General features: G+C 45.8%; 1 protein-coding gene across 1 annotated transcript in view; it reads left to right on the top strand.

The window, feature by feature from the left end:
* DENND2C (DENN domain containing 2C) overlaps nt 1-20,268 on the top strand; it is a 58,740-nt gene extending 38,472 nt beyond the window's left edge. Inside the window, exons 8-19 of the mRNA XM_053393559.1 lie at nt 1,921-2,108; nt 4,061-4,170; nt 5,459-5,528; nt 7,005-7,082; nt 9,392-9,532; nt 10,261-10,409; nt 11,318-11,495; nt 12,504-12,545; nt 15,536-15,641; nt 16,688-16,927; nt 18,091-18,177; nt 18,849-20,268. Coding sequence (XP_053249534.1) covers nt 1,921-2,108; nt 4,061-4,170; nt 5,459-5,528; nt 7,005-7,082; nt 9,392-9,532; nt 10,261-10,409; nt 11,318-11,495; nt 12,504-12,545; nt 15,536-15,641; nt 16,688-16,927; nt 18,091-18,177; nt 18,849-18,880 — 1,421 coding nt within the window. The 3' untranslated portion in view covers nt 18,881-20,268. The remainder of the gene's footprint in view (nt 1-1,920; nt 2,109-4,060; nt 4,171-5,458; nt 5,529-7,004; nt 7,083-9,391; nt 9,533-10,260; nt 10,410-11,317; nt 11,496-12,503; nt 12,546-15,535; nt 15,642-16,687; nt 16,928-18,090; nt 18,178-18,848) is intronic.
* Nucleotides 20,269-23,023: the final 2,755 nt, after the last annotated feature.

The following is a 23,023-nucleotide window of genomic DNA, read 5'->3' as shown; positions in this document are numbered from 1 at the left end:
TGAACCATTTGAGTATTTGGAATATTGACCATTTGTTCGTGGCAAATGGGCTCACTATGAATGCTTAGAGGAGGGATGGAGAGCTGTGGCCCTCTGGATGTTGTTGGTCTCCAACTCATGTTACCTCCAGCCAGCTTGGCCATCAGAGATGGTGGCAGCTGTAGACCATTAACAACTGGAGGGCCACCGGTTCCCCATTCCTGGCTGCTTGTGGAGCTCAGGGGATGCATATTTCTTTCAGTACTTGGGAGAGCATAGCTTGCTTGGGAGCTATGTCTACTAAAACTTTGGCATGAGGACTTCACGCCTAGGATCCCAGTGAAGAGAATAAAGGATCGGGGTGACCGACAGGAAAAAAATATCTGAAGGAAGTGGGCATGTTTAGAGCTCAGGTGGTGGCTTTCAAACTGTGGCCCATGAACTCTGGAGTTCCAGTTGCTTGATGGGAAAATCAGCAACTATGGAAGGCTTTCTTGAAAGACAGCCTGTCTGTAATTATTACTATTTTCTTGCAAAGGGTAGCCTCTCCCTAGTGACTGTTTGACATGTTCTAGGGCACATTTGATTTTTACAGGGCAACAGCAAAGCCCAACAAGCTTGAAAGTGGACCGGAATCCTCTGAGAAACCTGGTAATCCCAAGCAGGCATGAATGGGTGTTGCTGCAAATGAGCCAGTGTGGAACGTGTACCCTCAAAGGAGGGAGGTTTCCTCTCAAAAAACCCAACTCTTTTAGGGAATAGATTCCATCCAAAGCAGTTGGGTCCTTTTCCAAAGGTGAAGAGAAGACATCCGAAAAGGAAAAGGTTAGAGTTAGGGCATCTAGATGCTGCAGAGGCTGCTTCTCTCCAGTTCCATGGTGCTACGAAGTAGTCACTGAGCTTCTTGTGGTAAAATATATTAAGAGGCTGGTCACACGCCCCTCCCAAAGGCATCTCCAGTGTTGCCTCTTTAGCCCATTCATTTCTGTACTCTGTATGGTCCTGCAAGATTGTGAAACGCCCTTTGCTGGGAAAAAAGGAGTAACTGGAGTGAGATTATACATAATGAGTTTGGCCCTTTATCCCAGGCTTGCATATAAGCACTGGAGGAAGAACAACTAGAGCAACAGGCTCCAAACTGGATCTGTGTCATGACTCATCTGCTCTAGCTGGCACCGGTGGCTCTGGACACACCAGCATTTCCTGCTCTCCATGCCTGCAAAGCTTTGCCTGTAGCCTAGCACGGACACACTTCAGTAGTGCCCACCAATGTCAAGTCATGTCTCCATCCATCCTGCAAACTGTCTTGTGCGGGCGCTCAGATAAGCACCCTCTCTTAGGTGCTAGAGGGGGGAAGGGAAGACATTGCAGTCAGGTTTGGAATAAAGGAAGTGCGACTTTTTACATGCAGGCCGCATGAAGCCTAAGTCACTGCAGTCGGTGCAGTTTTGAATACTGCTCCGATCCCATTCAGAATGGGATACTTTGTGATAGCTCACTATGGTGGAGAGGAGGAAACCAGTTCTGTCCTCATGCTGTAGCTTTCAGATGTTAGTATGTTTTGCCTCAGATTGGGCAGCGTAGCTAATTTGTCTCTTGCTTACTGCTCCTCCCAACCTTTACTGGTATGTGGGAGAACAGAGCTTGCCTTGTTCCCAACTTTATCACTGACCGTCTGCATGACCTTGAGTAAATTCCCTAATCCAGGCCAGGTCAATGTATTGCCCTCCAAATGTGTGTCCAACTACAGCTCCCATAATCCTTGACCTTTGCCCATCCTGGGTGGGACTGATGGGAGATGGAGTTCGGCAAGAACTGGAGGGCACCATGTTGGCTAATCTGCCCCTAACCCTTCAACCTTCTTCCTCTCTGTTGCTGCCTCCCCTTCTTTCACTCAGGATGAAAGGCTTTAGCAGTTAAGAGGTCATTTGTCTCCCTTAGGTCGCCATAAGCGCCTGCTGCAGGTACAGGCTCAGTCCAAGAGAAATCCACACTACCAGACTCTGGAGAGGGACCTCATTGAATTCCAGGAGCAGCAGCTCTTTGAGCTCTTTGTGGTGGTGTCACTACAGAAGAAGCCATCAGATGCAACATACACCCCACAGATTATACAGCAGTTTCCTAGCAAGGTGAGTGGCATAGCAATGCAGACGTCTGTCTCCATTGTCCAAAGCTTAATGTTATTGTGAATATGCACTGTGACCCCCGTTGCTCTTGTCATAGCAGTATAATACACACTGAGATGAATAGAAGCACAAGTACACTAGCTGGTCTGTGATACCTTGGTTGACGTTTTTGTATCTCTTAAAATAATTCCACTGTGTAGTCTCAATGACTTGTAAGGGAATGAGACTTATCAAAGGCCCATAGCGCAGTGGGTAACTGAGATTGATTTTGTGGCAGTCATCGGGATTTGTCCTAGGCCCCTCAGGAACTGGAGTATCTTTGGAGCCTAATTGCATGTCATATTCAAAATATGTGCAAAAAGAGCCTGACAGCTGCTTTTCCTTAAAAATGCAGCTTCAGGAGGGAGATGCAAACTACACCATTTCCCTATAAACCTCTATAAATCTCTAGTCTATCTATCTGTAAGTGATGTTTTAACCCCACCTTTCAGTTTTATTTCTAAAACACTCAAAGATGGCCTACATCGCCTGAAATAAATTGCACCTCCAAAATACATATTTTTAAAATGTGGTTTAAAATGCATGCTTGCTTCCTCAAAAGTACATCTGGAATCTGACGGAAGTGTTGCGATGCAAGCAGCTTGGATGGAGAATTGATTTGGAGGCAGAGAAAGGGTTAAATGCTCCCTCTCCAGTTCCATCCCCCCTCCCAGTCCAAAACTCCCGCCTAAGAAAAGCAACCATTGGGCTTTACATGTTTACATGCATTGGGAAGCAACATGTATTTCTGACCTCAGGCTGAAACGTTGCCTGCTGGACTGTAGTCTAGTGGAAATGCCCAAGTGCTGACCTAGCTGACTGTGCAAAATCTGGGCTTGAACGATTGCTCAGCTCTTTGCCAGAGAGCCAGAAAAGAAGCTCAGCTTTGTTTGGGCAAAACATGCACCAGTTTCTAGTCCTGTGCTGCTGGGGGCAGCCCGCAGACAGAGAGAGGAAGTGCAACTGAGTTTTAATGGTAATCCCAGAGCAGCGCTGACTTCATCTGGTTGCTGTTGATAACAAAAACAGGGAGGGGGATGTGTTGGCCTACATTGCTTAGGAGGCACAGTGAGCAACATCCCACCGCCTCCCATGACCTGTGTGTGTGTGTGTGTCTTTTCTCTTTGTGCCACTGCTGACAAAGTGGATGGCGCCCTGCCAGTCTGCTAGCCTTCCCTCTGCCTGGGAGATATTTGGTAGGATGTTAACAAGATTTGCACGGGAGGGTCTTTGAGGCTGGGATCCAGCAGGAAAGGTTGCCCTAGTAATTACGAGGCAATGATTATAACATGAGCACAGTGATTACAGGCTATCGCCAGCTCCGAAAATAGTGCTGTTTCCAAACAATGTGCCAGTCACTCCCTTGCATGGGAGTCTGCAGTGAAGCAAAGCTCCTGGAAAGCCTTTACTAGTCTCAATAGTAAAGCAAGCTAGACTGGAGTGGGCAGGGGTGTGTTTTTTTTTTACAACGAAGGCCATGCTGTAAATTAATCAGGAAATAGCAAGGCATGTATATATTCATATGCCTATTTATTATTATTATTACATACTCTGTTTTCTGATATTTTTTATTGAGCACTGCTTTGGAAACAGTTGTTGGAAATTGGTTAATGAATTCTGAAGGAAATCAGTAACCTGCATACTCTTACTGCAGAATTGATCTGCTCATACCTGGAAACTGTTCCTCCGCCTTTGAAAAATTGTAACTTATTTTTATTTGGGGGGAGCGGGGTACCTTTTTCAAGGTATTCAAGTCAAAAGCAGCTCTTGGAGGAGAGGAGAGGATGAAAAATTGATGTGGGAGTGGGGCTGGTGTTTGGTGTACTTGGAGGATAGCCCCCCATGTCTGCACCCAGAGAGGAAACTCTTTGCTTGCCTGGCTGTGTTTAGTGACGTGGCGTGTGTTCCCTCTGCAGCCTGACCACCCCTTTCGGCAGTCTAAGGACACTGAAGAGAGGCTAAAGGTCATCCCCAAATTCTGTTTTCCTGACCCCAAAGACTGGTGCCCGACATCAGAGTCAAAGAGGTGAGAGACTGTAAAATGGATTGTTTTTATTTAGTGAGAATCCAGGCTAAGAACTGGATTACTTGGGAGCAGCAGTGGGGAACTGGACCTAGCCAGTGGGCCTGGGTCTGACCTCCTCCAACCCCTGTGTGGCATTTTGACAGATCGGTGTGTCTACCAAACTGTCAATTACCCAGTGTCACTATAACATCAGGCATAACAGTTTCATTGCCAGCGTGGCCAAAGCTCGGGGTAAGCAGGCTGATTGTTGATGTCTTCACACCCCACTTCCTTTGCTCAGGAGGTTTGAAATCAGTTTGCAAAGGCACAGGGGTTTAGAGGCGCCTATGATCAGTAGGTCAGCGGCACCTTACAATCCATCCTTTCGGCAGGAAACCACCCCACACCCGATGTCACTTCCTCATGAACTTCCAGCGCTTAATGAAGCCTTTTTTCTTTCATTTCCAGCAGGCTTCTAAACTGAATTCTGATATTACAAATTTAACACATTTTTAGTCTTATTGCATTGGGTCTTCTGTACACTGACCACTTGAAGATGACTGATTAAGTGGTATACAAATTGTTCAAGTACATAAACAAATGATGACAGCAGGCGTTGGGCATGACTTATGGGAAATGGTCTTGCAGGCCCGAGGTCCCTCGCTGCTGCTTGGGAGGTTTTCCATCTCTTAGGGTACCTCTTGTTGAGGGCTGAATAGTGACCCTGGGAGTAGAAGCTCTTAGCATTGAGGGGTGGGGTTGGTTGCCCTTGGTAAGGGCAACATGTCTCCCCTTTCACGTGGTTTTGCAGCTCTCAGACTGAGATGCGTTAGGAAGCGTGTCCTTTTGGCTAGTTGAAGAAATTAATTTGATTTTTTTAAAAAGATACCCTTCCTTGAAAAGAGTGTTTAAAAGCACAAACAAAACTACAACCTTGTAGCGATCTTTTTATTTGCTTGTTACTTTCTGCCCACCCTTCCCCCAATTCACTCCAGTGTCGCAGTGACCTAGATATCGCTGACCATGAACTGCTTACCTACCCCAGTGGGACCCTTGCAAACAAGGGTGGGGTAAGGAGGTAATCTCTTGGAGGCCAGTTCTGGTCATTTGTGGGTGGGTGGAGATCTTGGAAGGCAGCACACTGATGAAATATCTGCTGTAAACAGATTTAGGAACTGGAGAAGTGCTGTGTCATTTGTGCCCAACAGGGAAATTCACATTGTGAAGATGGGGCCCTCTGCAGGGTAGGCTAACTCCTGCTGTGCTCGCTCAGTAAACATGGCAATCTACTTTTTTCTCTCTTTCCCAGCGAAACGTTTTCCTTTGTGCTGACTGGTGAGGATGGCAGCCGCTGGTTCGGATATTGCAAGAAGCTCCTGGTAAGTACCGTATTTTTCGCACCATAGGACGCACCGGACAATAGGACGCACCTTGTTTTAGAGGGGGGAGAACAAGGGAAAAAAATTCTTCCGCTCTCTGCCCAGCGCCCCTTCAGCGAAGCGGCAGGAGGCGCTGCGCAGAGAGTGGGAGAATTTCCCCCCTCTTGTTTTCCCGCTCTAAAACAAGGTGCGTTTAAGGTGCGTTCAGGCGGCTACCTTGGAAGCCTGGAGAGCGAGAGGGGTCGGTGCGCACCGACCCCTCTCGCTCTCCAGGCTTCAGGTTCCTTTCGACCTGCTCTTTGGGGCTGGCGGGGGGAAGCCCACCACCAGCCCCAAAGAGCAGGTCAGGGAGCAGCGGAAAGGCGCAGCAGAGGGGCTGCTGCCATAGTCACGCGTCACTTCTCCAGCTGGGAGAGGGTCCCGGGCTATGGCTTCTTTAGCCCCGCGCACGCTCTCCTGGCTGGAGAGGTGACGCACGCCTATGGAGGCTCCTGCCATAGGCGCGCGTCACCTGGGAGACGGTCGCGGGGGGCTGCTTTAGCCCCCCGCGACCCTCTCCCGGCTGGAGAGGTGACGCGCGCCTATGGCAGGAGCCTCCATAGGCGCGCGTCACCTCTCCAGCCGGGAGAGCGCGTGCGGGGCTAAAGCAGCCCCCCGCGACCCTCTCCCAGGTGACGCGCGCCTATGGCAGGAGCCTCCATAGGTGCACGTCACCTCTCCAGCCGGGAGAGCGTGCGCGGGGCTAAAGAAGCCCCCCGCGACCCTCTCTCAGGTGAAGAGGTAACGCGCGCCTATGGAGGCTCCTGCCATAGGCACGCGTCACCTCTCCAGCCGGGAGAGGGTCGCGGGGGGGGTGGTGCTTTAGCCCCGCCGCACTCTCCCGGTTGGAGAGGTGACGCGCGCCTATGGAGGCTCCTGCCATAGGCGCGCGTCACCTGGGAGAGGGTCGCGGGGGGCTGCTTTAGCGGGGGGCTAAAGCAGCTCCCCGCGACCCTCTCCCAGGTGAAGACGTAACTCGCGCCTATGGAGGCTCCTGCCATAGCCCCGCTTTACCTCTCCAGCCAGGAGAGGGTCGCAGGGCTATGGCGTCTTCGCTCCATAGGACGCACACACATTTCCCCTTCATTTTTGAAGGGGAAAAAGTGCGTCCTATAGAGCGAAAAATACGGTAGCTCCCTGCCTTGGATGCTAGCATGAAAGCTCTGCAACTACAGTGAAGGATGAGTGCATGTCCACAGTGGATGGATTGGCTTTGAGCACCACTGTAGTGGCTAGCAGCCTAGATGCCTGAGCAGCTTCAAATAATTATTAAGCCTGGCATATTGAAGGAATAGGAGGGTGGAAGGAAGATGCACTATTTAGAAGCTGAAACCAGGGATGCTCAGGTAACAGTAGGGTGAGAGATCCTTAGCAGTCTGGCCTTCTTGCACGTTCCACTGCTTTGCACCTAAAGGTCTGCTCTTGTCGCCTTTTTAGCCAGAAGGGAAAGGCAAACGACTGCCTGAGGTATACTGCATGGTGAGTCGCCTCGGCTGCTTCAACCTTTTCTCTAAGGTGAGTGGGTTGCCCTGGACCTCATAGAGAAAGTGGTAAAATGCCTTTCTAGGGTTGCTGTTGGTTGTTGGGATGGCACATCTTTTCACAGCACTTCCGACCAGGATGGGGAGCCCGTGGCTCTACAGCAGTTAGTTGCACTCCATCTGCTCCAGCCAGCAGGGCCAGGCCAGGGATGATGGGAGTTGTAGTCCAGCAGCATCTGCAGGGCTACAGGCTCCCCAGCCCTGTAGTAAAGTAAATGAGGGGGAAGGGTTGGATCTTAATGCACCTTTAGTAGGGTGGAAGCAAAATCAGCACCAGTAAAGGTTAATCCAAAGCCAACCTTGCTTTCCCCAGCCCCCAGAGTTGTGGCTGGAAAGGATGTGGTCTCTTGATTTAAAGAAGCTCTTAAGAAACAAGCTTTCAGTTCCCTTCTTACTGGAAGAGAAGGGTAGTGCTTTGAGGAAGACTGCAGAGAAAACTGCCTTGCTAGCTGCAGACTGGCAAAATGACAATAATTCGTTCAATGTGGTTTGTAATGTATTCTGAAGAGACTTCATCACATAACAGCTGTCCACTCCCTTGAATGCTTGTTATTAAATTTGTATACTGCCCTTCATCTGAAGATCATAACATAAAAGTACAACATGAGAACACAAAATACAAAACAAAAAGAAAACAAAGTTTAAAGGACACGTTTTAAAGGACATAGAATGTTATGGGCCTGGTTATAGGGAAACGTTTTTGCCTGGTGCCTAAAGATACGTAATGAAGGCGCCAGGCGAACCCCCCCAGGAAAGAGCATTCCACAAATGGGGAGCCACTGCAGAAAAGGCCTGTTCTTGTGCTGCCACCCTCTGGACCTCTTGTGAAGGAAGCGCACAAAGAAGGGTCTCAGATGGTGATCTCAGGGTCTGGGTCAGTTCATAAGGGGGCAGACGGTCCTCGAGGCACTGCAGCCCTGAGCCGTTTAAGACTTTATAGGTCAAAACCAGAACTCTGATTCACATCCTTCATTATACGTAGTCGCTGTGGCATTGCCAAACTGATCTGTGAGATTTGCACAAGGCATCCTGATTGTTTGCCAGCAGCTCCTTTTGGACTTCCCATAGGCAACTAACCATGATGGCTAAGTTCTGCCTCCAGGGTCAGAGGTAGTATATCTCTGAATGCCAGTTCCTGGGAATCAAAGGTGGGGAAAGTGCTGTTGTGCTCATGTTTTGTTTGTGGGCTTCTCCCAGGCATCTGGTTGACCCCCGTGAGAGAAAGATGGGCCATTGGTCTCATCCAGCAAGGCAGTTCTTATGTTTGTCTTCGAAAAACTGTTAACTGCTCTCTGCAATATTATCAGTCATATAAAGGAAAGTATAATCAAACATTAACATTTAATAGCATTTCAATTTTAAGCATCTTTTGGCCTTCTCTTTGAACCATTTAAATCCTCCATGCACCATATTGATGGATTTTAGGTGTGAATTCATGAGCAAGGAGGAAATGCGCACTCATTGTTTTTCATAGGATTAGGGGGTTGAACTGGATTGCCTTCTGCTTTGGCCCCAGGGTAAAACTGCCGCCGCCTCATTTGTCTTGAGATGCACAGTGTAACATACAGTAAGGTCTCAGATCTCATTACACGATCAGTATTACTCCAAGCACACTAGCGGCCACTTAAAAAAGTGAAAGAGACAGCCGTGGAAAACAAATGGGATGTGTGCGTATTTAAATACGCAATTACGCAACTTAATAAAGTATTGTGAAGGCAGCGTAGGTGGCTGGAATCTGGAAGAATGCTGACAACAGACTTTGAAAGTGGCTCACAATGAGCTAGGGGAGGTGAAGGAATGAGGAATTGAATGTGAGGACGGTGGAATTGGGGGGATGCACCTAGGGGTGTGTCCTGGGTGGGTGTGGTCCGCCCACACTTGGTGACACGGTGACTTACTCACTTTTCTGGTGAATTAACTTGGAAAACTGGTTTCTCTGGATGGTCATTACAATGAAGGACACATCTTTGCTGGGGGAGGGAAATGAATGTGCCATTATCATGTGCCAGTAACACAGCACATCTTACGAGAGGACATCAGCTGAAGTGCTGAAGTGTCAATTCTCTCTGCTTTCATATAATCATAGAGTTGGAAGGGATCCTGAGAATAATCTAGTCCAGCTCCCTGCAATGCAGGAATATGGAACTGTCGGTTGTGGGGATCAAAACTGCAATCTTGGTGCTATAAGCACTACGCTATAACCAGCTGAGCTATCCAGCTGTTTCTCACTTGTGCTGCGGCCAGGAAGAACCAGTCTTGTAACAGTAAATTCTTCTCATGCAGATATTGGATGAAGTGGAGAAGAGGCGTGAGATGTCCCCAGCCCTGGTGCACCCATTCATGCGCAGTGTCATGGAGGCACCGTTCCCTGCTCCTGGGCGCACCATCACTGTGAAGAGTTTCCTGCCGGGAGCAGGAAATGAGGTAATGGCAAAAGGCATTGTTGCCTAGCAAAGGCGTGAGGAATGATCACCGTGATTGCAGTAGGAACCCAGGGGAAGGCTTGCTTCATTGCCCAGAATGTGCAAGCCATAAAGCAATTTCCAGAGGGTTGCTGAGTTGCTGGCATCCTTTATCTGTCCTTTTGGGGCACAATTCAGAGCTTGCCAAGTCTATGAGCACACACCTAAGTAAATGCATGAGCGGGACGACTTCCATTTGCACAGTGGGACTTCCCTTCCCCTTTGTGCACCCCTTTAAATCTGTTTTGGGGGTTCCCCCAACCCTCGTAGCAGATTTGGGGATGGCATAGTGCATGTGTGGAGGGAGGAGAGGAAGCCATTCTGCTCCTATAATTATTTAACTGAATATAGTTGTACCTTGGTTGTCAAACGCCTTGGTACTCGGATGTTTTGGCTCCCGAACGCCACAAACCCGGAAGTGAGTGTTCCGGTTTGTGAACATTTTTGGGAAGCTGAACATCTGACGTGGCTTCCACGGCTTCCGATTGAGTGCAGGAAGCTTCTGCAGCCAATCAGAACCGCGCCTTGGTTTTCGAACCGTTCTGAGAGTTGAACAGACTTCCGGAACGGATTAAGTTCGACAACCAAGGTACCACTGTACCACCTCAACATTTTGGGTTTCAGGAGAGAACACAACAACAAAATAGCTCAGTTCTTGTCCATAACTCATTTACAATTGTCTGCTCTCAGGTAATTGAGCTTTGCCGTCCCCTGGACTCGCGTCTGGAACATGTCGACTTTGAATGCCTGTTTAAATGCCTCAGCGTCTCTCACTTGATCCAAGTCTGCGCTTCTCTCCTGCTGGAAAGGAGGGTGATCTTTGTTGCTGACAATTTGAGGTGAGACTGAAATGACAAGTCCCTTGCCTGGCTTGGCAAGATCTTCGTGTGCGTGTGTTTCCCCCCACCCTTTCTGAACCTTTCATGCCACAAAATAATTGCAACTTTTCTTGTTAATGCATATATAGACTATCATCATCATCATCCTCATCATCTAAAGTCAGCCACCATAAAATGCAAACTCTGGAAACGTGAAGCAGATATTCATGAATTACTGGGGGAAAAGACTATTGGTCTACCCTTACATAAGTGTGCACAAAATCTGGAATTGCAGGGCCAGCTGGGGAAGGGCTGTAGATCAGCGGTAGAGCACCTACTTTGCATGCAGAAGGTCCCAGGTTCAATCACTGGCATCTCCAATCTTGTCTGAAATGCTGGAGAGCCACTGCCAGTCAGTGCAGGCAATGCTTAGCTAGATGGACCAATCGTCTGACATGGCATAAGGCAGCTTCCTATATTCCTATGCACCTTCGTACTCGGGAAAAGTGCATTACACAGTCATCTTGGAACTGTACAACTTCATAATTGTGGTGGGAGATAGCATGTGTGAATTTTCTTCCATAAAAAAACAAATTGCACTTAGAAGACTTTCATGCCATGGAAAAGCCTGTATTATTTCCTGCTAAGATTCTGGCTTTCTGGAACCAGGGAGTATTTATTATGGGACAGCACTCATTCTTGCAGTTAACTACCTCTATTTTGCAGTAGTACTGTTCCAAAAGTATCACATATTTTCTCTTGCATGGGACCATTACATACATTATCATTATATACAGCCCGGCCTTATTATTATTATTATTATAGCTTTTAAATGTACTAAATTAATTTCTCTAAATTAGGGGTGCTTTTCATCAGTCAGGGACTTCATATACTGACTAATGCTTTTGTGTTTTATTTCCCTCACTTAGCACCTTGTCCAAATGTGGTCATGCTGTGGTTGCAGCACTCTACCCGTTCACCTGGCAACACACTTATATCCCTGTCCTGCCAGATTCTATGATAGACATTGTCTGCTCACCTACCCCTTTCCTTATTGGCATCCTCTCCTGCTCCTTAACTCAGCTCCAGGACCTGCCCATTGAAGAGGTGAGATCTGAGAAAACCTCAGGAGGAAATGTAAGGGATGGTGGTGCACCAGTTATTACACCATATTAGTGAGGAGAGGGTGAAAGTTTTAGTGGTTTGTTCTGGGGTGACCTATTCATTTAAGACAATATGCTTAATTCTTACGCTTGCACGAACCTTGAGTCCATCAGTAATACACTGTATCCAGTGTGGTGCTACATGAATGTTCATCAGCCCAAGGATTTCTGCTTGTGCAGTTCAGTGGTACCTTGGGTTAAGTACTTAATTCGTCCTGGAGGTCCGTTCTTTACTTGAAACTTTCTTAACCTGAAGCATCACTTTAGCTAATGGGGCCTCCTGCTGCTGCTGCGCTGCCGGAGCACAATTTCTGTTCTTATCCTGAAGCACAGTTCTTAACCCGAGGTACTATTTCTGGGTTAGAGGAGTCTGTAACCTGAAGCGTATGTAACCCGAGGTACCACTGTAGAATGTTTTGTCCCCCTCCTCCCACCCCACACCCCCTAAATCTAATCTAGGCATTCCCCTAACCCTCCAGAGCAATTCTTGTCCTGATGGGACATGTTAGTTGAATGCTCTCCATTGGTATCAACATAACTGTTTGCTCAATGGCCCATTTACACAGAAAAACTTTTTAAAGACTCTGATGGGGCTGGGGATCTGAATTTTTATTTGTAGACGCCGCTCCCCCTTCCTTCTCTTCTCAGTTGGAATGTGCTGCCATTGTAGATGTGACTCCCTCCATGTGCAATAGCTTCCACCAAAGTGCTTGAACTGAAGTCAGAGCTATGAAGCGATAACTTTGTCCTATCCCAGATTGCCAACGATTGATGGACACCACGGTCACTTGATAAGAAGGGTTGTGCTTATGTTATCTGATCTGTGTTATCTGTTCTGTGCAGCCAGACAATAGCTTGTTGTCACAGTGTCATATGAATCAGGATAGGAGGACTGTGGGTTGCACAAGGGGGTTGTGGATTATATGCAGTAACTGTCTATCTCTTTCCTTAGGTACTGATTGTTGATCTGTGCGCAGATACATTTTTACAACAGGTGAGTCAAATTACTTAGCTACTGGCTGCTTCACAAGCAAGCAGAAGAATTCCCCCACACACCCCGAATGGGGCCTTACAGGCAGTGGAATGCGGATAAATACACAAAAGAAGCTAAGAACCAGACTGCACATTGGAGATCCATGTTCAGATCTGCTGACTCTTTGTTTAAGCTTAAAAGGAACAGGGAACAAATTGGATTGAGACTGCAGAGCTGGGGGAAGTCGGGGTTTAATCTGTTCCCATTTGCCATTTACTTGATTTCCTCTGCCCAAAACTGTCTACACTGATGAGGAAAAAGGACATCAGGGATGCTTAGTCTTGTCATTTTGTGGGTCTGAGGACTGGGAAGAGGGATTGCAGAATGCTGGGCTTCTGGGGAGATAAGATTGCCCAAGGGAGTTTTTCTTTTGTCTGTGCATTTGAGTGGCTTAGGTATCAACAAGTGTTTTCTGTGGGGAAGTGGTATTTCCTAAGACAGCTGAAACTTAGTAGGGGGTTATGGCCAAAATTTCCAGTTGGCCCACTTCTCACATAATGAGATAGCATTTTTTCAAACTATGTGCAGGAGCAGGAAGGAGTCACCATGAACCCCAGACTTTAGTCAGTTTCTAAACAAACTTAACTTCAAACAATAGATTACAAAGCTAGCTTGCTTAATTAACCAGAGTGTGTTTTTAAACCACAATATTTGGTTTGCAGCTAACAACAAGCTTGTGGAAAGTGAAACTAAACACTTCCCTAGACATGCTTGGGAAGAAGGAAGATGAGCATATGGGTCTTAAGTTCAATGGGGTTCCCTACTGCTTGAGCCCATGGTCATCGTGGTTTAGCATGATAGGAATGAACCTAGCTCCCCTTGGACTTCTGTGCTCCCCATCGCTCCCCCACTCCCAGCATGGCTGCAATGAGACTGGAAGCTTCTGCTTTAAATTAACCTCAGTTTACTGTGTTGTCCAATCCATAAACTGGTTATTCTTGGAAAATAGGAAGCTGCTTTATATTAAGTCAGATGTTTGCCTGTCTAGATCAGGTTTAAGGCAGAGGTCTTTCCCAGCCGTATCTGGAGATGCTGGGAATTGCATGGGTGGAGATATTTTAAACCTTTTCTTCCCATGCCATAGTTCTGCTGAAAAATCTCCCCCCCCCCTTGAGTCACTATTTGCATCAGAGAGAAGCTTCTGCTGGTACCAATGGCAGCTTTGCTTCTCACACAAATAGCTTTAAGGGGATGGGTGCTAAAGGTTTAAGTCCCTTCCCCCACTTTCTTCAGTCCTGGTCCTGATCGTTGCTGCCTGCCCCATGATTGCTGTTCTGAAATAAAAATGCACAAGGAAAAACTACAGTGGTACTTTGGTTTACAACCATAATCCATTCCGGAGGTCTGGTTGTAAACCAAAACAGGTTGTAACCCAAGGTGCACTTTTGCCAATGGGCTCTCCCCCCCCCCCAATTGATTGTAATAAAAAAAAAGGGTTGTAATCCAAAAAAAAAGGACATGCACTTCCGGGTTTGACGTGGTTGTAATCCCAAATGGTTGTAGTGCAAAGCGGTTGCAAACCAAGGTACCACTGTATACTTGTAATGTGACTTGTATTTTGGTCTTTAGAAAGCTATTGTCTCTTTTGCATCTTGCTGCTTCTATTTTCTGTGTTTCCTCTCCACAAGAGTTCTTCTCCTCATTGTCTAGAGTCTAGACAGTTGAGAGTTTCCTGTAGTCAGCTGTTCTTAAAATAATATCTAGTGGTGTCATTCTCTGCTGGCTTCCCTTTTCCCCTGTTGCCCGAAGGTGCTCCCCCAGGCAAAGCAGGGGGACTGACAAACTGTTCAGTGCAAACTGTCCACCAAGCAAAATGAAATGTCATTAGGCTTTATAGTTCTAATCCACAACTCCTGGTTAAGGAGTACTCAGGAGTAATTGGGTCATTGCATTTGCCCAATATCTAGTACTTCAGTATATTAGAATGTTTGAAAGGCATTGCTAATCTCAGGCCGTTGTTGTTTGTGTAATGGTATCTCTGTCCATGGCAAAAGACAGGTCTCTGCCCAGAGGAATTTACAGTTTTAAACTTCAGCAGTGGCCAAGGTGGGTGGAGAGGCAGCAGGCAGAGAGGGAAGGAAGGGTGGCTTGCATGAGAGCGAAAGCAAGCAGCTGTATCTAGATTTTCATCCAACTGAGGACAAGAATTAAGGAGTTCAGGCCAAAGGGTTAAATAGGCCAAAGGGTTAAATAGAAGCAATTTGCTAAGATTTGTTTTCGGTTTCAATTATAGAAAGCTATAAAGGTCCTCAGGAGTACATCAGTTTCTCTTATCGTCTGTCTGTTTATCTGATCCTCTGTTCATGGTAGTGGCCATTGCCACATCTTATGGTAGCAAATTGCAGGCTGTAGTTCATGTGATGTGTGACGAAGCATGTCCTTTTTCCCTTTCTTGAATCTTCCACCTCAGTTTCTAATATAACAATAGAGGAAGAATAACTTCTCCCTATCCACACTCTTCACACCAAGCGGTCCTCCTTTTTTCACTCCACTGGTCTGTCTTAAGATGTGACCTTATGATATTTATTGGATTTTTGTTTAGTTTTTGAATTCTTCTAGGGGCTAGAAATCTGTAGTGGTTGTATCAACATCTGCAATGCTTTTAAAAAATATTTTTATAATCGGTGGTGTACAACTAAGTTATACTCAGAGCAGATCCCCTGAAATAAATGGATTTCACTTATTAAGTCCATTGATTTCAGTGGGTCTGCTTGCTCTGTGTATGATTAACATTGGGAACCACCCCATCTGCTTTAAACATTAATTTTAATTGGTTCCACACTTTAATTATGTATAGCCATGAGGTGTGCCCTCTTAAACTGCATGCTGAAATAATTTCATGTGGTAAGCGACATAATTACTTCATGAAACATTTTAGTGACGTCACATGGTCCTGTTTTGGAATGCATGTTAATTACCACCATTCTGCTTCCTCCCCTTTTATTTTAAAGGTTTCAGATGAAGATGAAATCCTACCTCACAAGCTCCAGGCTGCACTCGTACAGATCTTAGAAGAGAGAAATGAAATCTTGTCTCGGGAGCGGAATTACACACAAGGTGACTTGGATCAGAAAGATGGTGTACAATGAGTTAAATAAAATCTTCAGATTTACTTACCCCAATAAACCAGAAGCATTTCTTCTAGGTGTACTAGGGAATGAGTTACCAAAGAAAGCCCACAACCTATTTTTATATGCAACAATAGCAGCAAGGATAGTAGATGGAAACAAAGAGAGACCCCAGGGAAAGAACAATGGCTATACAAACTAATTGAATGTGCAGAGCTTACTAGTATGACATTTAAAATAAGAAAGGAGTGGGAGTATCTAGGGGGATATTTACAAAAAATTGACCTCAGATATAAATTCCAAATAAGGGGGTACTTCGTGACCAACAGTTGATAATATGAAAAATGTGAGAGTGTGGAAAATAAGGTGAAGAAATTAATGTATATGCAGCTAAGCAAGATGTAAAAAGAACTGTCATGGAATGCTGGATGGGAAGTCAAGCAGAGTTATTGTGTAAGAATAGGAAAAAGGCATAATTGTAAAACTGGAAAACTTAAAAAATTAAATAATCATAATAATGAAAAAGGAGAAACCCATGAAAATATGGTGGTGTGGAAATCTCCAGACAACTCCACTGCAAAGTGGGGTGGGGGGAAAGTGGTTGGCAGAGGAAAAAGTGTCAGGAAGGGGCTTTAACTCCCCAGGGACGATGGGGAGGAGAGGAGGTTGCAGTGGGGAAACGGTGACTGGGAAAAGCAAGTGCACAGTGCTTCCCACTTCCAGCAAACTGCACACGCATCCTACTGCTTGGCAACAGAGAAGCGGTTGTTTGGATTCCCAGACCCACTGCTGCACATCCATGTTGATGGTTACCTAGCTCCCCATTAAAAGTGCAGTTATTGTACCCACTGAAGCTGTTGACATCCTGGGCTATGTGCCAAGTTTCATTATCTCTGTTTAAATAGAGATATGTAGGTAGAGATTTAGGCTCTGACCCACCCAATAGGATGCATGGTCCCTTCATAGCCTTTGGGAACAAAGTCGAGGTTGATCTCTCCAAAGGTTGAGATGTGACTGCTTTCTGTGCCTTCAAAGGTGACGTGACTCTGGACTTGTTGGTATCGGAGGCTTTTGTGCGCTTCTTTGTGGAGATTGTGGGGCACTACTCCCTGCACATGCACGTCACTGAGAAAGGAGAGCGGGTGTTTCAGCGGGATCCCTTCCGGAAGTCCCACACGTCCCGCAATGTGCGCCATTTCCTAGACATCTTCATGGAGACGCAAATGTTCGCTGGCTTCATACAGGATCGAGAGCTACGGAAGAGCGGGGTTAAAGGTGATGCTTGCCAAATCCAGTCCTTATTCTTGTTTTGTGTAGACCAATTGTGGTACTTGCACAAGAATTTAAAACAGCCAAAGGGGAATCCAAGTTGGATTGTTTTTCAATATCTGGTACCTTCTAAAATGTTTTGCTACTGCAGGTAACCAGGACCATTGACCACCGGCTTTCTCCTCATTTTGGAGGGACACGTTTGTTTTGGATGGCCATTTATTTTCTTGGCCCTACCTATTGCGTATGGTGATTTTTAAAAAATGACCCTGTGTTTTGGGAATTTTCAATGAAAATTGATTAAAATAAACCGTGAAAATGGTAGAAATGCAGAGCTACTTTGTGCCCGCAGAATGTCCTGTGCTCTTCTTCTGGGATTGCCTTCAGTTGTGAGCCCCTCCAGGTTCTGAGCTTGGAAACAGTGACACTCCTTTACTGCCTTCCCCAAAAGCATTCTTTATTTAGTTCTAGGGAAGTGGGGTGAAGGCTTATCCACACTTCCAAGGAGTTGCAGATAAACTGTTTAACCTTTAAATGAGATTGTAATGAAATTCAAATGCCTTCAAACAATAAGGCTGGCTTGGCTTTACTTTATTAAAGAATTAGACAGGTAGCTGTCAGCATGATGGACAGGAGAGGAGGCCCCTTCCCTTCACTTAAGTTAATACCAGAATTGGAGGTGATGGAAAACCTTCAGACTCTCTCCTTCAGGCTCTCTTCCAGCTCTTGTACCAACTGTCTGGGTAGTGCACCGGGAAATAATTAAGAAGCTGAATTTTTCCTTTGCCGTGGAGGAGGTAAATGCTGGAGAAGGTGAGAGCATCTCCAACCCAGAATAAGAGGCTATGAAGGAGTGTAGTGGAGTCTCCTTCTTTGGAGGTCTTTAAGCAGAGGCTTGACAACCATATGTCAGGAGTGCTCTGATGGTGTTTCCTGCTTGGCAGGGGGTTGGACTCGATGGCCCTTGTGGTCTCTTCCAACTCTATGATTCTATGATTCTATAACAGGATGCCTGGCTGCATCCATGCACTCATCCCTTTTAGGCAATGTACGGGTATTTCCCTTCTTTGGGGCACATGTGGGCTTTCCTATGTGTAATCTTGTTTGAAACTTCATCCCAAAAGAGAGAGAGAAATGCATGTCTAAGTGATGCTTTCCTTTTTTTCTAGGCTTGTTTGAAGTCCGTGCCTTGGAGTATTTGGAGACCATTCCAGAGTCTGAGCCAAGTGGGATGAACAAAATCCTCCGTAGTCTGGGTAAATAATGCTCAATCTTGTTCTTGGCTGCCTTGGTCGCTTGTAATTTGTGTAACTATGAACTACCAAGGAAACCTTTCAGCCTTTATAAAAGGCCTCCTTCTCTGCCTCCATTGCACCCATAGTGGAGCTTTTCCAAACGGTGAATGGGCTGGTGAGATGTAGCCCTGGGCAGGATGCAACCAACTGCTTGGAAGCTTGCTGTGAGAATTTTACAAAATACTTTTGGGTCAAAATCACCCGTATCCACACCAAACTTAACACCACAGCTGATGTAGGCCCTGTAGATGTGTTTAGAGCACCCTCTGGTTAAAGTTTGTGCAGATACCATCTCATCCTGAGGTTCATTCTGTACAATGCAGAAATCTGGCTTTTGGTGTGATGGAATCTCCCCTTTGGAACTTCCTCCAGACAAGTGTAATTAATGTTATCTCTTTGGCACTAGCTGAAGGCCTTCATTTCCCAACAAGCTTTTAAAGTAGAGATTCTTATCTCAGCCTGTTTATGTATTGGATTTAAATTGTTTCTATGTACGTTTTCGTTGCTGACGTTTTTATGGCTGACTGTTTCGGTGTGTTTCATGGGAAGCGATTAATGAATGCAGTGAAACAGGCATGCCCATGCATGTCTCAACGTTACATTTTTTCTTTATTTTATGCTTTTCCTTTTAGGTAGCAAAATGAAATTTCTGCAAAAGAAGTGAGAAGAAGCTGAGTGCAAAATTGCTGCTAAGAGTGGTTTCAAGTTCTCGCCTGGCTGTCAGAAGGGGGCGCCACATTGCCTGTTCCTGCAGCGTCAGATGGGATGACTCGAATTCAAGCTCAGATACCCTTCAAATAATTGGAAGAAAGGGCATCAGATCTGGGTGGAATTCTCAAATCTTTGCTGTGCCCAGTCCAACGGGACTATTAGTGGGAGAAACTAGGCTTCTGTGTCTTCGTAGGATTGGTCTACAAAGGAGAATCCAATTAGCTGTGTGAACTATCCCTGTTTATGCTGCTTGGCCTGAAGAGACTTCCTACACCCTCCTGTTTTTATAAATGACTCCTGCTCAAAGTAGCCCTGAGGGCTAAGCTGATACCTTTTAATAAGAGGAATGAACCAGAAATAAAAAATAAAAAAAAACAAAATTCAGGAACTGACCTATGGCAATACTGCACTGCAGATATTTTCTGCACCTGGAAACTTCCTCTAAAACTGGAAAGGCAAACCTGTACTCTAGGGCCTGTTCATCCGTCTTCCTGTTACGTCCTCTGTTACTGGCCCAGGTTTAGCCACATTATATTATTAACTATTGGCTTTACTTATGTCTTTCAAAGCTTTCTGTTTTTCAAATATTGAAAGCAAGACAAGAACACCCACTTCTTTGTTTGTTCTATTGGTTTTTATACTGCAGACTTCAACGTGCTGCAAATATACAACTTCTGTGCCTTTTTGCAGACCTGCTTCTGCTACGTCAGTGGATATACCTCAGTCAAGACTGGTGTTTACTGGCCAAGAAAATGCCGTTTAAACCCAATTTGGGAATATGAAGACTTTTGAAAAAACAAAAACAAAATCAAAAAGTGGAATTTAAAATGAGTTTGTTTTGGTTTGATACAGAACTATTGTAAAAGAAAAGTGAGTTTCTTACCATTGCATTTTGTTGTGAAATGGGTGGGATAGAAATGCGTTCTTCCCTGTAAAGCATTGCTCTAATTTACCACAGCTGAACATTCATCAAAAACCTTTTCTTCCTCATCTACACCAAGGTCTGTTGTTATCTGCTTTTAGGGAACCCTTATTCCTCCTGGTAGCTTGCACACTAGTTCCAATACCTGTGTCACTTCCCTAATCAACTAGGGCATAGCATGTCATTTTCTTATTGGACCAGCCTTGTATTTAAGGACTTTGCAGGCAGGCTGGCAAAGCAGGAACTGAGCACTGTGTCCCTCTTTTGAGCCCAGCATAGAAACCAAGCAGGTTGCTAGAGGAAAGTCCCTTCCTCCATGCCCAGCATAGAAATGCAGCTCCCCATCCTTCTGCCAGCCCCCAGTAGACTATATTTGGGGGACGGGGGGGGGGCTGGCAACTTTTGAGGGCTTATTTACAAGGCAGTATTAGACGCGGGTGGCGCTGTGGGCATGGTCAGCGGTTCGAATCCCCGCGGCGGGGTGCGCTCCCGTCGTTCGGTCCCAGCGCCTGCCAACCAAGCAGTTCGAAAGCACCCCCGGGTGCAAGTAGATAAATAGGGACTGCTTACCAGCGGGAAGGTAAACGGCGTTCCGTGTGCTGCGCTGGCTCGCCAGGTGCAGCTTGTCACGCTGGCCACGTGACCCGGAAGTGTCTGCGGACAGCGCTGGCTCCCGGCCTATAGAGTGAGATGAGCGCACAACCCTAGAGTCTGGCAAGACTGGCCCGTACGGGCAGGGGTACCTTTACCTTTACCTATTAGACTATTCGAATTACTCTTGCCTCTGTGGACCTGTTGGATGTAGCCAAAGACTACACTCCAGTGGCGCTTTACCATATGTTTACATGTAGGAAATAGACTCAGGATTAATGTATGGGACTGTTGTACAGCCTTGGAATCATAACAAATGATCAAACGAGGAATTCCTTTGACGTACAGAGTGCTGATGTACCAAATTGCCTTTTCTCTGCCTTACAGTCTGATTGACCTCTGGATTTGACTGAAACATGAATTTCAGGTCCTTGTGGTTTTTTTTATATTATTGCTTGTATCTGAAAGGTGCTCCTTTCACTGGGGAGAGTTCCTGAATATATATATCTTTTGCTGTGCCAAAAAACATGAAGACAAAAAGTCAAATGTATATATGAGGATAACATCAGAGAACTTTTTACATTTAATCCTGAGTTGGTCGTACAAGGCCAACAGCCCATCCCATATATGTTTACTCAGAAGTAAGTCCCTCGACATTCAGTGGGATTTGCTCCTTAGAAAGCATTTGGGATTTCAGCCTAAGGCTAAAATCCTATGTACACCAATTTGGGAGCAAGTAAATCTCAGGGATGTGCGTACTTCTGAGTAATCATGTACAGGATCACGTTGTAACAAGTGGGTCCCAAACACAAAGGAAGTGATTTTGTTCAGTTTCTGTTCTCACGTGTTTTAGAACCATTGCTGCGATTCTGTTTCGAATCTCTCATGCTTCCACCCTTACAGAACTAGATTCTTGATGAGAAGAAGCGGATCTGGTCATTGATTTTGTGGGAGCTTTTCAGCACTTAAGACTATTGCACTTGATCAGAAGACCAGGAAGAAGAGTTCACCTGTGATTCTGTTATTCATATCCGCATTTGGGTTACTTTAGCCCTCAGGATATGAAACCCACTTTAATAATTCCTGTTGCATACTCCTGGATGGGAAACATGCATCTTTCCCTCAGCTCTATAAAAACATTTCCCTTCAGACCTTGTGTACTTCTCCTCAGTGGTTGTCTTTCTCTTGTGTAGCACCTTTGTGTGTTTTTGCAGCCTGTTTGCTCATTCTGGATAAAGCCATATCTTGTGGTGTTTAGATGAAACCAAAACTGTATGTACAGTTACAGATCTGTAATAAACCAAGTTCTTTAAGGAACTGGTTCAAATAAAATATGCTGTGTTTTTGTGTATCGGATCATCTCTTTTTCCTGTCTGTCAATGATAATGACACCATCTGTGCTCTATGCATGCCTAGTTTTTCCATAAAGACTGAGCTCTTAAAGTCAGAGGGATGCGTTGTGCCCTTGCCAGAAGTAGAACTTTAACATTGTAAATGGAAGGGCCTGGATGCATGTCTGGAAAGTGCAGCTTGTACAGAATATTGTGGTGTGTTTATCTGCTAAGAAGTACTGGTTACCAGACGTGCACCAACCCAATATGATATCACTGAACCTGCTGCCTTGTATAGCTTTATAGACAACAATTCTAGGAGTGGAGAAAGATTGCAGCTCAGTGGAACGTAAGAAGCTATCTTATACAGAGTCAGATCACTGCTGTGTCTAGTTCAGTGATGTCTACACTGACAAGCACTGGCTCTCCAGGGTTTTAGACTGTGGACATTTCCAGTCCTATTGTGAGATACTGGGGATGAACCTGGGCCTTTCTGTAAGACAGATACTCTGTCACTGAGCTATGATGGTAAACAGCATGCTTTGCAAGAAGCAGATCTCTGTTTCAATCATTTGCCTCTCCAGATAGGGCTGGGAAAGACCCTCTCTGAAATCCTGGGGAGCTTTCGTTAGGACTGTTGAGCTTGATGGGTCAGTGGCAGTGGCATAGCATGGGTTTCCAGTGCCCACGCAACAAAATGGGAGGAGGGGAAACAGATGGAGTACACATGCACATTCAACTGCCTAACAGATAAGAAAAGAAGAGTCATTCCACTGTCTGGAGTGGTCACTTCCTGGTTTATATGGAGCTGTTTTCAACGGAGCCCAGCAACAAATAAGGTGTTTTCCGTACTCATCTGTAAGCAGAGATCATGTAGCACAGAACCCTTTGCAGACCGGTTCTCAGAACCACTTATGGCTCTAGCGGTGCTGCGTGCCCACTAGTTTCCCCACAGCAACAGCTTCTTGTGTCTATCATTTCTTAACTCCAGCCTACGACTGCTTCGCTCCTTCCCTCATGGGTTGTAACGGAATAAGGAAATGGACTGCAGGCTGTGACCCTGGTCAGTGGAGAATTGGTATTGAGCAGTGTGAAGTAGAAAAAACACGGTTAACACGGTAATACTTTTTGTTTAAAAGGACACCATTTTTGGGAAAAGTTACAGGTTTGTGCAGTGAAAAATATGTTGTTAAAACAATAATACCATATAGAGAGCTTGCGCAAAGTCCACTGCACTGTGAAATAGATTAAG

This window comes from Podarcis raffonei, chromosome 6 (assembly GCF_027172205.1).
Source record: "Podarcis raffonei isolate rPodRaf1 chromosome 6, rPodRaf1.pri, whole genome shotgun sequence".
Taxonomy (NCBI): Eukaryota; Metazoa; Chordata; class Lepidosauria; order Squamata; family Lacertidae; genus Podarcis; species Podarcis raffonei.
This window is presented reverse-complemented; position numbering and strand designations above follow the sequence as displayed.